Source organism: Nerophis lumbriciformis, linkage group LG15 (assembly GCF_033978685.3).
Source record: "Nerophis lumbriciformis linkage group LG15, RoL_Nlum_v2.1, whole genome shotgun sequence".
Classification (NCBI taxonomy): domain Eukaryota; kingdom Metazoa; phylum Chordata; class Actinopteri; order Syngnathiformes; family Syngnathidae; genus Nerophis; species Nerophis lumbriciformis.
In genome coordinates this window covers 6,199,646-6,213,503 of record NC_084562.2, presented here as the reverse complement: position 1 = coordinate 6,213,503, position 13,858 = coordinate 6,199,646, and the positions used below count along the sequence as shown (strand labels likewise).

The following is a 13,858-nucleotide window of genomic DNA, read 5'->3' as shown; positions in this document are numbered from 1 at the left end:
AGGAATGGAGGGATTTGAGGGAAGAAAGAAGGGGGATGGGTGCTAGGAGAGGCAAAGGGGATTGGGTGTATGCGTGGGGATCTTATTGCAATGAAATATTTGGCTGTGGTGGAGAGAGGAAAAGAGAGATGGGGACAAATGGGGGGTAGTTGGGGGCTAGTTTTGCAGCATCAGAGTAGCGAGAGACCTCAGACACCCACAAACTCCCTCATGCCCTTGCTGACAATAGACACTTTATGCTGCGGGCTTTGGGGGTTATCTCAGCAGCCTTGCAAAATAGGAAGGAAGGCCGAGCATTGCGACTCCACCATAATTTACCACTCCATGCACATGTCAAAGCGGGGGTTAGCAGGCTGGCTAATGCACATGCATGCCTCAAATAGGCCCTTTCCACCCCACGGATTCTTCAATTGCATGAATGCATACGCATACACGCACACGGTTACAACAAGATGAAACAACGCAAATGCGATCGTGCTCACCTGTGTGGGCTGTCGGCATGATGAGAGGGCGCGCGGGTTCAGTGTAAGACAGAGGAGAGTCTGGAATGTCAAGGAAAGAAGCTGTGACACATTTGTCTGCTGGATCAAACAAAAGCAGCGCATCAGGAGTGGACAAACTTTTTCTACCAGGGGCCGCATAAAAATACCGTATTTTTCCGGACTATATAAGTCGCATCTAAAATATTTTTAAACATATATTAACCGCACCGGATTATAAGCTGCAGATACGTTGTGAAATTAGATACTTACACAGATTGTGTAAATGTTTATTTACATACCTTAATTTTTTCCAAACGGTGCCTATAACATGGCAGTAAAACGCCTAATCAAACAAAATAGAAGTCATCGTCATGGACCCACTAGCTGCGGAAACTAGCGCTCCAATCAGCTAAACAGACTCAGTAAATTCATGGTGACGTTTTGGTGAATCTACTGAGGTATTTGTGAAACTGGAACAATACAAAAAGAATGCCATTGTAAGTTAATGATACTAACACAGACACTTGTAAACGTGTTAGCATATTAGCTGATGCTAACAACGCCGGCTTGATTACATTACAATAGCACGTACAAATATGCATGAAAACACTGTTTTCAAACATGTGACAGGTTAGCAAGTATGAATTGTTTTAGTTATATTGCAAAACTTACAAACGTTGCCGTTAGTGATGAATGAAGAAACTATACCAGTAGAAACGCTACGGACGACGAAAAGACCGAACAGCACTTTTACTTCTGGTTCAAGGTACAAAACACAAGGAAGTACTGTAGACTTTCACCTGCAGTTTGCAAACTCCCCCAAAAGATGGCACCATTGCACAAAGAATAACACACCCTTTCAGTCTCTGTGTCGGTGTTACTACTATGTTAAGTTTGTTGTATACACACCATAGCTGCACCTTTGTATAAGCCGCAGGACTCAAAACTTGGGAAAAAAGTAGCTGCTTATAGTTCGAAAAATACGATAGTTAAAGGATTCAGGTGATAGAGATTTGGTGCTTTTTTTGGCACCGACCCAATCCCACAGTGCCATGTTATGGTACCTGTCTCGCGCGTGCCATAACGTCACGCCCAGTTGTTGCCTCAGCCTCGGCACTTGGCGATCACTCCAGCAGCACTGAGAGCAGACTCAGCCCTACTACCTCTAGGTAATATTGCAATTTCCAACGGCAACAAAGAAACGGGTTCAGAAAAAAACTCAAACGTAAGTTAAGAAAGGCACAACTTATCTTATTGGCTTTGCTATTAAAATGCTACTGATTAGCGATTTTACATGCAGATTTCAAAACCTCCAAATTTGTTAATAAACTTCAACTAAGATGCAAGTTACAACCAAACATCCCATCCATCCATTTTCTACCGCTTAATCCCTTCGGGGTCGCGGGGGGCGCTGGAACCTATCTCAGCTACAATCGGGCGGAAGGCGGGGTACAGCCTGGACAAGTCGCCACCTCATCGCAGGGCCAACACAGAAAGACAAACAGCTGGTGTGTAATAAGTACAATACTTACACTATTAACACTTTTAAGGGTGCCACCAAAGACTAGATTCAGCTAAAACTAAACTGACTAGCCAACGTACCATAAACTATACATGTCTTGGACATACAACTGTAATTGCAACTTTTATGCTTGCCACTACTTTTATTCTTTTTTCTAATAAACGCACATCATCAACATTGATATTGCACTTTTTACTTTCACTGTTGGCGGCATCACAGATCACAGGAAAGTATGTCCACGTAGGACTGGGCGATATATCGATATACGCGATTTATCGCGGGTTTGTCTCTGTGCGATATAGAAAATGACTATATTGTGATATTCGAGTATACGTTCTCACGCAGTTGCTTTTAGCTGCTGGCATTACACTACAGGCTCTCCTCACTCTTTCCTGTGTCTCCTTCTCACAGACAGACAAGCGCACCTTCTTACACACGTCACATACTGTCACGTCATACGTCACATTCGTATACGCCCTCGCGCAGCAAAAAGGTAGCAGCATGGGTAACGTTAGCTGTGATGCTAGTGGTAATACGAGAGAGAGAGAGTGCGAATCTGGTAACAAATGAAGGAATAATTAATTCCCCCAAAAAACAGCAGGGGGTCCATCGTCTGGTGGTGGTTTGGCTTCAAGTGGGAATATGTCGAACAGACAACCGTAATTTGTCAAGTGTGGGGCAAAAGCGTTACTATAAAAAGTAGCATTACTGATAATATGTAGCATCATTTGAAAAGTCACCTGCTAGAGAATGAAGAGTGCTTACTCCGCATGTCAACATCTTTGTTCGGTCCCACACGCCCACACCATCAAAATGCTGAGGCAAACATTTCCAGATCAACACCGTATGAAAAAAATAGTGATTTTTTTAGTTGTTATTTCCTTCTCTGCGTGAAAGTTTTAAAGTAGCATATATTAATGCAGTATGAAGAAGAATGTTTTATTGTAGACACATAGAAACATCATACTGCTGTGATTATATGCATCAAGTGTTCATTCAAGGCTAAGGCAAAATATCGAGATATATATCGTGTATCGCGATATGGCCTTAAAATATCGCGATATTAAAAAAAGGCCATATCGCCCAAACCTATGTTCACGTATTCAATGTTTTCCAACAGCACAGATTAATCGTTGCAGCCCTAAGCACCATACACGAGGAATTGATGGGCGCACCAAATTTAGCAAGCAGCTACTTTCCATCTTACCATCTTTAGTCTGACACATACTATACACATGGGAGAAAACATACGACACAACTGCTAAAATCAATAAAATGACGGCTTATAAAAAGACATCCGGCTCACATAGAAAACAGTACAGCACAAAATAACAACTTATACCAAAAACACGTCACACATGAGCCCTCATACATTTACACATCTGATCCCACAATAACCTGTCGTTCAAAGGAGGCATATTTAACTGTTCATTTTTAAAAATGCATATACCGGAAGTATAAGTCATAAAGTGCTGCGCAAAGAGGCCTACAATTCATGAAATCCCCCAAAATACAGTGCATAAATTACAAAACAACTACATTCAAATTATTCTAGAGCATACCACAATTTACATCTGTATATCTATAGAATGCATGCTCAAAACCTAAAATCTACTCAGGGACTAAATTAATGCACATGTTTAAAAGCTATACTAAAAATACTACAACAATGCAGAGGCTGCAACAATTAATCATTAAATCCATTCATTTTGATTTGGAAAAAGCTTTGATATATATTCTGTTGCTTTGATTAATCTTTTGATGAGTGCAACTGATAAAAACTACATGCATTTAACAGTGAGCTGATAATAGTACCTGTGCTGTCCATTAGTTATATCCCGATTTCTTACACTTCTGAGTCTCATTTGCACATATTACAGTATATAGTAGATTTTTGCTTGCAGTTGCAATTCCAAGACATTCGTTGGCAGTAGTGTATAGGCTATGGTGTGTTGCCTGGTCAGGGAGTAGTCTTCGCTATTAAGCTGAATCTAGTCTTTTGCTGCACATTAAAAAGTGTTTATAATGTAAGTATTGTACACCACTTGTTTGATTGTAACGTGCTTATAAACTGAATTTACCGAATTTGGAGGTGTTGAAATGATAATCAGTAGCATGTATATGACACAGATCTTGTAAAATAGCATCAAGCTTGCGCATTTTGAAAAGTGTAGCCTTACAATATGACCGAGCGTTTTCAAATCAGGCATACTTTCTTTGCTGTCCGACTGAGTCCACTCTCAGTGCTACTTAAGTGCTTTGTACACCGCCAAGTGCTTCATCCGGCCGAGTCCACAACCGAACGTGAGGTCACATCACAACAAAAGTATCGAAATAAAGGGATAAGCGGTAGAAAATGGATTGATGGATATGGCACCAATAGATTTGACGTGAATCGATACCTGGTAGTACCGGCGGAATTCTGTCAGTGCCTATAAAAGTACCGAATTTGGTACCTATCCCTACTGAAACGCATTTTGTCCAACTGGTGTTACCTTGATTAATCAAAATTACTCCCCAGCAACACTGTGATTAATTTGATGTAAAATTGTAATCATTTGACAGCACTAGTATAAAAAAATTACAATATTTTTGCACATTTTATATCCCAATCAACATTTTGGTGCATCAAATTCGTCTCGAGTCATGACATCATACGACGACAACGTGTCAGTCTTATCTGACTGAACAATGGCGACACCTGTCATTTTCTGCTTTGTCATGTGACTGCGGCCAAACTCACCCAGTGGCTTGTGTTCATCTGAATGGGACACAGAGTACGGGGGAGGAGGTGACTCTGCAACAACAAAAAACACATTTAAAAAGTTGTATTTGAGTATTACCCTTGTATTTTTTTCAAATTGTAGACATATTGAGCTCAGTTTTCTCATGCACAAGCCCTTTCTGCTGCCAGTGTGTGTGTCCAACAGAACAACTCTATCCCTTCAGTGCACTGCTGACATGGAGTGTGCGGTCCCTTTAAGAGCAGAGGCAGTAATTGCCTGGTCCTCAGTCAAGATACCCAGCAGTCAGTCTGGCGCCAGCACTATGCAAACTGTATATTATCGGCACTCCTTCACCTAAATAACAAGAGGAGGCTCTCCTTGTCAGAGAGACTGAGAGAGAGACGGGGGGGAAAACCTTATTGCAACTTGAGAGCGACCGTCAATTGGAATATGCGGCAAGTTTTCAGTGCTAATTTAAAACAGCCTTTCAACTGTTTTGTTATATGCAGAGTTATATAAAAAAAAAAAGGCAACACAAACCTTGGCTGTGGCTCCTTTTGCATTTTGACCCTTAGTCCGAGAGAATTTAGTGCAAGATTTTTTTTGTCTTAATGAGCCTATTCATCAATAAAATATTGATGTCTTACAGCCGGAACTGTGTGTCTGTCTTATGTCATTGTTGTTCGGGTCAGGAGGTGGCTTCAAGCCTCACCAAATGGGGTCCCAAAAGACACATTAGGAAGCAATACTCCCCCTGGCCTAAAGTGTTTGGTGGTCTAACTAGTACGGGGGAGTCCAAACTTTTTCCAGTGAGGGCCGAAGACATAACAATTGAAGGATGCATTTATGATACAATTTGTGCATCGTAGATACTTAAAACCAATACAATGTAGGACAATCAATACATGCTAAATGAGTGGTTCTAGAAAAATGTTCCTCAGAAAAAAAACTTGTCCGTCCAAGTACCACCATTAAAATACAGTAGCGTAGTCAGCCTAAGTATTAATGAAAAACAAGGCAAATGTTTTATTTAACAAGTAGATTTAATATTAGTGGCCACTGTAACATTACACACACTTTGAACAGTAACACTGTGTTTAAAGACAGGAAAATAAAACACTGTACTTTAATCAAGTAATTCTTTGGCGCACCACTAGATGGAGCCCAAGTTTGAGAATCGATGTGTTAAACTAACTGAACAAACATCCACAACTCGGCTTTGTGTTATAGGTAACAAAGAAAATAAGTGTAATCTAACCCCCTTGAGATATTAAATTTCTTCCTACTATTATCCTTTACTAATATTATTACAATATTCCGCCAACTTAAACTTTTTTGAAGGCTTCAGCACAGAAATGTGTACACATGTTTATTCAGACAAGATGCCGCAAAATCATACGCAAAGGTCGTCGGTTATTTTGGTGTTCAGGTCCTATACATTTTGGAGAAATTTGGGCCAGTTAAATATTTTTCTTAGATTTTTTTGTGCAATGTTCTAATAAGGGATTTGTTCATTTTCGCATTAGAATGTGCCATGGGCCATAAAAAATGCCCCCCCCCGTGCTCACTTGAACACCCCTTATCTAGATGGATACTGTAATTTTTGGACAACAAGCCACTAATTTTTTCCCACGCTTTGAATCCTGCAATTTATACAATGTTGTGGCTAATTTATTGATTTTTAATACATACATACATCCCGAACACATCACACACATACCAGGGATGAACGATTACGGGTGAAATGACAAACTGCGAAAAATTCCAGATGGCTAGTGATACCATTTGAAATTTGAATTGAAGTAAAACCGGGATTGAATACTAAACTTCAAAAAACTCACGGTAATACTGCTTATTTCCAAGAGAAGCGGCTAGCGTTTACGCTAATCACTACTAGCCTAAATGCTGACAGTAATACAGTACAAGACAATCTAAAATGTTCAAAACAACACTTATTTTTGAGCACATTCAACAACACCCTGATAGGGGCGCACAAAAAATATGTTCACATCCAAATCATGATTCTTATTCTAAATCGATACACAATTTTCAAAAACCAATAAAACAATGTTGTTATTTAATAAGCATCAATTATTTTAAATATGTTTTTAGGCCATGTTTTTAGCTACTTCTCCGTCAAATACACCAGCCGCAGCTTCTCCATATTTTCATGGATAAATGTCCGTCGTTCATCTTAACTTTGTTGGCTGGCGTTATCGACTAATTCTAACGGTTGGAAAACAAAGTTATGGCGATCTCTAGCTACAAGGTAACGCTAGCGATCAGGTCTTTTGGTTGAATCTTGCGGGGTTCGCTGTGACGTTTGCTACGCCAATTAAAGACGGGGATGTTTGTAACTCCAATTTTTGCTTGCAACTTAAATAATAACAATCAGCCGAGAGACAGCTCTTATCTCAAACATAACATTGTCTGTGTAATTCCAGTCAGCGAATGCAAACATGACTGCATGAGTAGAGGTAAGAAGGTGTGTTTGTGTGTTTGTGTGTGTGTGTATTTGTTGCTTATTTCCAAGAGAAGCAGCTAGCGTTTACGCTAATCGCTACTACTGTATTTCCTTGAATTGCCGCCGGGTGTATAGTATGCGCCTGCCTAGAATTGCCGCCGGGTCAAACTCGTTTCGCAAAATAATTAGCGCATGCTTAGCATTACCGCCGGCTCAGGATTAACGCCGGGTCAAACTTGTTTCGCAAAATATTATTTTTATTAACGCATGTCTAGAATTTCCGCCGGGTCAAACTCGTCACGTCACGAGTGACACTTCACCTGTCATCATTTTCAAAATGGAGGAGGCTAATTTCAATAATTTAAAATCGCATAAAGGGAAGAAGATAAAGAGCTATTCAGTAGGATTTAAGGTCCAAGCTATTGAATATGCTAAAAAGAACAGTAAGCAGATATGTTTTATTAATATACCGTAGCTGTGTGTGTCAAATATGAGTCATTAAATGACTCCCGCCTCCTGGTGGTAGAGGACGCTAGTGATTCTTCTTGCGACTACTCGGCTGCAGAAGAAGTGACAACAAGCAGCAACAGTTAGCAGCGATCGTTTATTTTTTCCTCTCGCCTGGACTTTTAACATGGAGGATTACATATCTAAAATAAAACAGTTTTCTAAACTGGACTTTCAATCGAAGGTGGAGGTAATAATTAAAGGAATACCGTATCTCCATCGAGACAGAGAGACTTTAAAAACTGAAGAAAGATAAGGAAAACTTCTATAAACAAGTTATCGATGCGTTTATTCAGAAGGAGCTGCGCATGGACTTCATTTATAAGTAAAGGTAAGACCATAATAACGTTTTTTTTTTATTAAATGTGCTTTTAATGATGGTATCCTTACATCACACGCAAATTTATAAGCGCAGGCTTAAATTTACCGCATGCCTTTGGTAAGCGCCGGAGTGAGAAGAGGTTTTAAAATAATTAGCGCATGCTTACATTTACCGCATGCCTATGGTAAGCGCCGGAGTGAGAAGAGGTTTTAAATTAATTACCGCCCCGGCGGCAATTCAAGGAAATACGGTAGCCTAAATGCTGACAGTAATACAGTACAAGACACTTTAAAATGTTAAAAACATCACTTATTTTTGAGCACATTCAACAATACCCTGATAGGGGCGCACAAAAAAATCGATTCACATCCAAATCGCGATTCTTATTCACCCAAATTCTAAATTGATACACAATTTTCAAAAACCAATAAAAAAAATGTTGTTCATTTAATAAGAATCAGTTTTTATAAACTATGTTTTTAGGCCATCTCCATGCAACCAGAAGTAGCTTTTATGACTTGTAAACTGTTTTGAAAAAGTTTCATTATAATTATCATATCAATTAGTACATTGCAAGAATCGGTATGATTCGAGAATGGTGTTGAATCAAAACTCAGTTCTGAATCGAATCTTCACCCCAGGTTTCGGAATCGGATCGAATAGTTAGGTGTCCAAAGACTCACACTAGTTAGGACAGGGGTCGGCAACCCAAAATGTTAAAAGAGCCATATTGGACCGAAAATACAAAAAAAAAATCTGTCTCGAGCGCAAAAAAGTAAAAGCCTTGTATAAGTGTTATAATGAAGACAACACATGAGGTAAGCGTCTATATTAGCTATAATAGCCTACTATCAAAATGACTATGTGTCGCAGGCTAACGCAAATCTTCTGTTGACAGAAATGTTGAAATGTAATATTTATTCTACACATGTTTACAACAGGGCTTCACGGTGGCAGAGGGGTTAGTGCATCTGCCTCACAATACGAAGGTCCTGAGTAGTCTTGGGTTCAATCCCGGGCTCGGGATCTTTCTGTGTGGAGTTTGCATGTCCTCCCCGTGACTGCGTGGGTTCCCTCCGGGTACTCCGGCTTCCTCCCACCTCCAAAGACATGCACCTGGGGATAGGTTGATTGGCAACACTAAATTGGCCCTAGTGTGTGGATGTGAGTGTGAATGTTGTCTGTCTATCTGTGTTGGCCCTGCGATGAGGTGGCGACTTGTCCAGGGTGTACCCCGCCTTCCGCCCGATTGTAGCTGAGATAGGCTCCAGCGCCCCCCGCGACCCCAAGAGGGAATAAGCGGTAGAAAATGGATGGATGGATGGATGTTTACAACATTCAAAATCATTAGTAAAATTTAGACTTCTCAGAGGGTGAGATAACTTCTGGAAATTACTGTTTTAGAAATGCTAAAGGTATAGATGTGTGTGTCCAAGTTTAAGGAAATGACAGGCTGTCTTCTTCTAATGGATTTATTACAATCTTTGCAAGCTGGGTAACGTTTACTGTGGTCTATAACGGTACACAAACAACTATCAGAAATAAATATTACATACAGATAATGTGTCATGAGACAAGCACATATAAAAATAATTAAGAGGACTTAAAGGAAATTAAATGAGCTCAAATATACCTACACACGTGGCATAATTATGCAATATGTACATACAGCTAGCCTAAATAGCATGTTAGCATGTGACCAAATATGCCTGATTAGCCCTCCACACGAGTCAATAACATCAACAAAGCTCACCTTTGTGCCTTCACGCACAACATTAAAAGTTTGGTGGACAAAATGAGACAAAAAAGGAGTGGCGTAAACACGTCTTAGAAAGTCGGAGAAAGTTGTAAATGTAAACAAACTACGGTGAGTTCAAGGACCTCCAAAATTAGTAGGACAAAACGATGCTCTCCAAATAGTCTCTAATCACTGAAGCACGTTTAATACAAACAGTGTGATTTCTAACAATTAGGGAGGTTTGTGCCATGTTTGTCCTCCTACAGAAACCATATTAAAACAAAAAAAAAAAGATTATTTCCTCATCTTTTTCCATTTTCATACATTTTTTGAAAAAGCTCAAGAGAGCCACGAGGCCGGTGCTAAAGAGCTAAAGAGTCCGGTTGCCTACCCCCGACTTAGGATAACCGTGATATGAAATGTTCATATCGTTCAATCCAGGGGTGTCAAACTCATTTTAGATGGGGGGCCACATGGAGAAAAATCTACTCCCAAGTGGGCCGGACTGGTAAAATCACGGCACAATAACTTAAAAATAAAGACAACTTCAGATTGTTTTCTTTGTTTAAAAATAGAAAAAGCACATTCTGGAAATGTACAAATCAAAATGTCGTTGTTTTTTTTTTTACACTTACATGTTGCGGTTAATAGTATTCTATCCTTATTTGTCGTTATTTATACTTTCTGAATGAATGTTCATCAGTCAACTCATTGGTGTTCATTTTCAATCTATCAAGATAAAAAAAATTATATCAAAATGAAATTACAGGATGTTATTTATGTAGTTTGCTCATGTTCCTCGATTGGTGCACTAACATCATGTGGTTTATTTTTTTTTACATATGTAGCATTATCTACAATTATACAAAGAATTGCTATTGTGACATCTAGTGCAGTGTTTTTCAACCTTTTTTGAGCCAAGGCACATTTTTTTCATTGAAAAAATCCGGAGGCACACCACCAGCAGAAATCTTAAAAAAATGAAACTCAGTAGACAATAAAAAGTCGTTGTCGCAATTGTTGGATATGACTTTAAACCGTAGCCAAGCATGCATCACTATAGCTCTTGTCTCAAAGTAGGTGTACTGTCACCACCTGTCACATCATGCCGTGACTTATTTTGAGTTTTTTGCTGTTTTCCTATGCGTAGTGTTTTAGTTCTGGTCTTGCGCTCCTATTTTGGTAGCTTTTCCTGTTTTGTTGGTATTTTCCTGTAGCAGTTTCATGTCTTCCTTTGAGCGCTATTCCCCACACCTGCTTTGTTTTAGCAATCAAGACTATTTAAGTTGTTTTTAATCATTCTTTGTGGGGACATTGTTGATTGTCATGTCATGTACGGATGTACTTTGTGGACGCCGTCTGCTCCAAGCGCTGTAAGTCTTTGCTGTCGTCCAGCATTCTGTTTTTGTTTACCGGTACTTTGCAGCCAGTTCAGTTTTAGTTTTGTTTTATATAGCGATCTCTAAGCTTCAATGCCTTTTCTTAACGACACTCCTCTTTGTTATTTTTGGTTTAAGCATTAGATACCTTTTTACCTTCACTCTGCCTCCCGCTGTCGTCTGCATATTGTGATCACGACAAACCATGTTCCTGACATCTACAAAGCAATTAGCTACCTGCTGCCACCTACTGATATGGAAGAGTATTACACGGTTACTCTGCCGAGCTCTAGACAGCACAGACACTCAACAACGGCACGTTATTCGCAAATCATAATTACTGGTTTGCTAAAAATGTTTTTAACCCAATTAGGTGAAATTACATAATCTCCCATGGCACAACAGACTGTATCTCACGGTACACTAGTGCAGTGTTTTTCAACCACTGTGCCGCGGCACACTAGTGTGCCGTGAGATACAGTCTGGTGTGCCGTGGGAGATTATGTAATTTCACCTATTTGGGTTAAAACAATATTTTTTGCAAACCAGTAGTTATAGTCTGCAAATTATGTGTTGTTGTTGAGTGGTCGGTGCTGTCTAGAGCTCGGCAGAGTAACCATGTAATACAGTAGGTGGCAGCAGGTAGCTAATTGCTTTGTAGATGTCGGAAACAAAAATAAACAAAAGGTGAGTGCCCCTAAAAAAAGGCATTGAAGCTTAAGGAAGGCTATGCAGAACAAAACTAAAACTGAACTGGCTACTCAGTAAACAAAACCAGAATGCTGGACGACAGCAAAGACTTACTGTGGAGCAAAGACACGATGTACATCCGAACATTACATGACAATCAACAATGTCTCCACAAAAAAGGATAAAAACAACTGAAATATTCTTGATTGCTAAAACAAAGTAGATGCGGAAAATATCGCTCAAAGGAAGACATGAAACTGCTACAGGAAAATACCAAAAAAAGAGAAAAAGCCACCAAAATAGGAGCGCAAAACAAGAACTAAAGCACTACACACAGGAAAACAGCAAAAAACTCAAAATAAATCACGGCGTGATGTGACAGGTCGTGACAGTACTTAGAGACAAGAGCTATAGTGATGCATGCTTGGTTATGGTTTAAATCCACATCCAACAATTGCAACAACGACTTTTTACTGTCAACTGAGTTTCATTTTTTAATGATTTCTGCTGGTGGTCTGCCTACGGATTTTTTTCAACGCAAAAAATGTGCCTTGGCTCAAAAAAGGTTGAAAAACACTGATCTAGTGCACACATTCATTCAAAAATTTCGGCTCATTTTTATACTTAGCAAACTCATCCCGCGGGCCGGATAAAACCTGATCGCGGGCCTGATCCGGCCCACGGGCCTTACGTTTGACACCCCTGGTTTAATCCCTAATACATGATTGGTTGATTGATTGATTGATTGATTACCTGGCCCACACAGACGGCTGTAGTGGTACGGGTTGCAGCACACCTTGGCACCGTCCTGCCCACCGAAGCTCTGGCAGTGGCAGAGGGCTTTGAGGTGGGCTGAGGGCGGCAGGTCTCCCCACCGGTACATCCGGCACAGGAGGTGCTGAGACGAGACGCGGTGAGCCCCGACCCTCAGCTCGGTGCCCGCCGGCACCATCACACAGTCGCTCGCTACTCCTCCTTTGGTCTCCACGGCCTTCAACAACACATCCAGACTTCTCTCCGGGAGTTTTTTCAGAAAAGCGTGAGTAATATTCAGCAGGCCACACTCGCAGTTGTCTTTTCGGGGAGTTCGAGGTCCTCTGAGGTCCGCGAACAAACAACACGTCACCGTCCGAGTCTCCGCATCGTCCCCGCACATGGTCCCGGGGTCATTGTCGGCTCGCCCCGCTTCCTCTCCGGCTTCCCCCGCGGGGCCCCCGACGCGTGTCACCGGCCCCTGCTGCCGGGAGCCACACGGACATCCCCCGCTTCCATCGCGCTGTGCGACCGCACGGCTTCTCCACAGTCGCCGTACGAGCCCGGAGCGTCTCGACCGGAACATACGACAACCCTAGACCGTCCTGGATGCGTCGCGTCGGTCCCGTCCGGCTGGCGGAGGGTCCCGCATGGATTTAGACTCGTCGCCCGGGACGTGTGGATGTTGCACGGCGTGCACAACATGCGCAGCCCGGGGTGCTCGTCGTCCTCAGGGGCATTAGAGAGCGTTCAGTCTCGGGGGGTTCCTCCGCGGGAATCATGCACACTTTGTGAAGGTTGCACGCAGTCCTCCCAGCATACTTACAAGTTTACAGCATCTTAACAGAAGCTGCCAGGAGCTCGCCGACTCCTGCTTTGAGGACCCCGCCATCCATGGAAAAAAACTTTCGTAAAGTAAATCCAGACAAGACAAAAAAGAAAAACGTTATAATCCTGCAAAATAGTCCAAAGACGGGGAACAACTTTTTTTAGGATGACTTCCGCTATTTAACGGAGCTGAAGCGCTCCTTCTCCTTACTCCTCATGTAAGTTCTCCCTTTTCTCTCTCTCTCTCTCTCTCTCTCTCTCTCTCTTAACGTCGCTAAAGTCGACACCGAAGGTGATATCAGTATATCTGTTATTAAAACGTGCAGTATCGCCCACCACCAACACGCATGCAGTAGCAGCAGCAGCACGGGCTGTCAAGACGGATTTCATACAATAAATCTAGTTCCGTATATATTTTCAAAATAAAAGCAAAAATACCATATTGTC

The 13,858-nt window shown here is 41.2% G+C and overlaps 1 protein-coding gene across 2 annotated transcripts in view; it reads right to left on the bottom strand.

The window, feature by feature from the left end:
* The window catches only part of LOC133615981 (mothers against decapentaplegic homolog 6-like), a 68,802-nt gene extending 55,174 nt beyond the window's left edge, over positions 1-13,628 (bottom strand). Inside the window, exons 1-3 of one of the 2 annotated variants that reach the window (XM_061974929.1) lie at positions 12,584-13,628; positions 4,748-4,801; positions 483-581 (exon numbers count right to left, since the gene is read on the bottom strand). In XM_061974929.1, coding sequence (XP_061830913.1) covers positions 483-581; positions 4,748-4,801; positions 12,584-13,169 — 739 coding nt within the window. In that variant the 5' untranslated portion in view covers positions 13,170-13,628. The remainder of the gene's footprint in view (positions 1-482; positions 582-4,747; positions 4,802-12,583) is intronic. The other variant, XM_061974930.1, reaches the window with a different exon arrangement.
* Between the last annotated feature and the right edge of the window lie 230 nt (positions 13,629-13,858).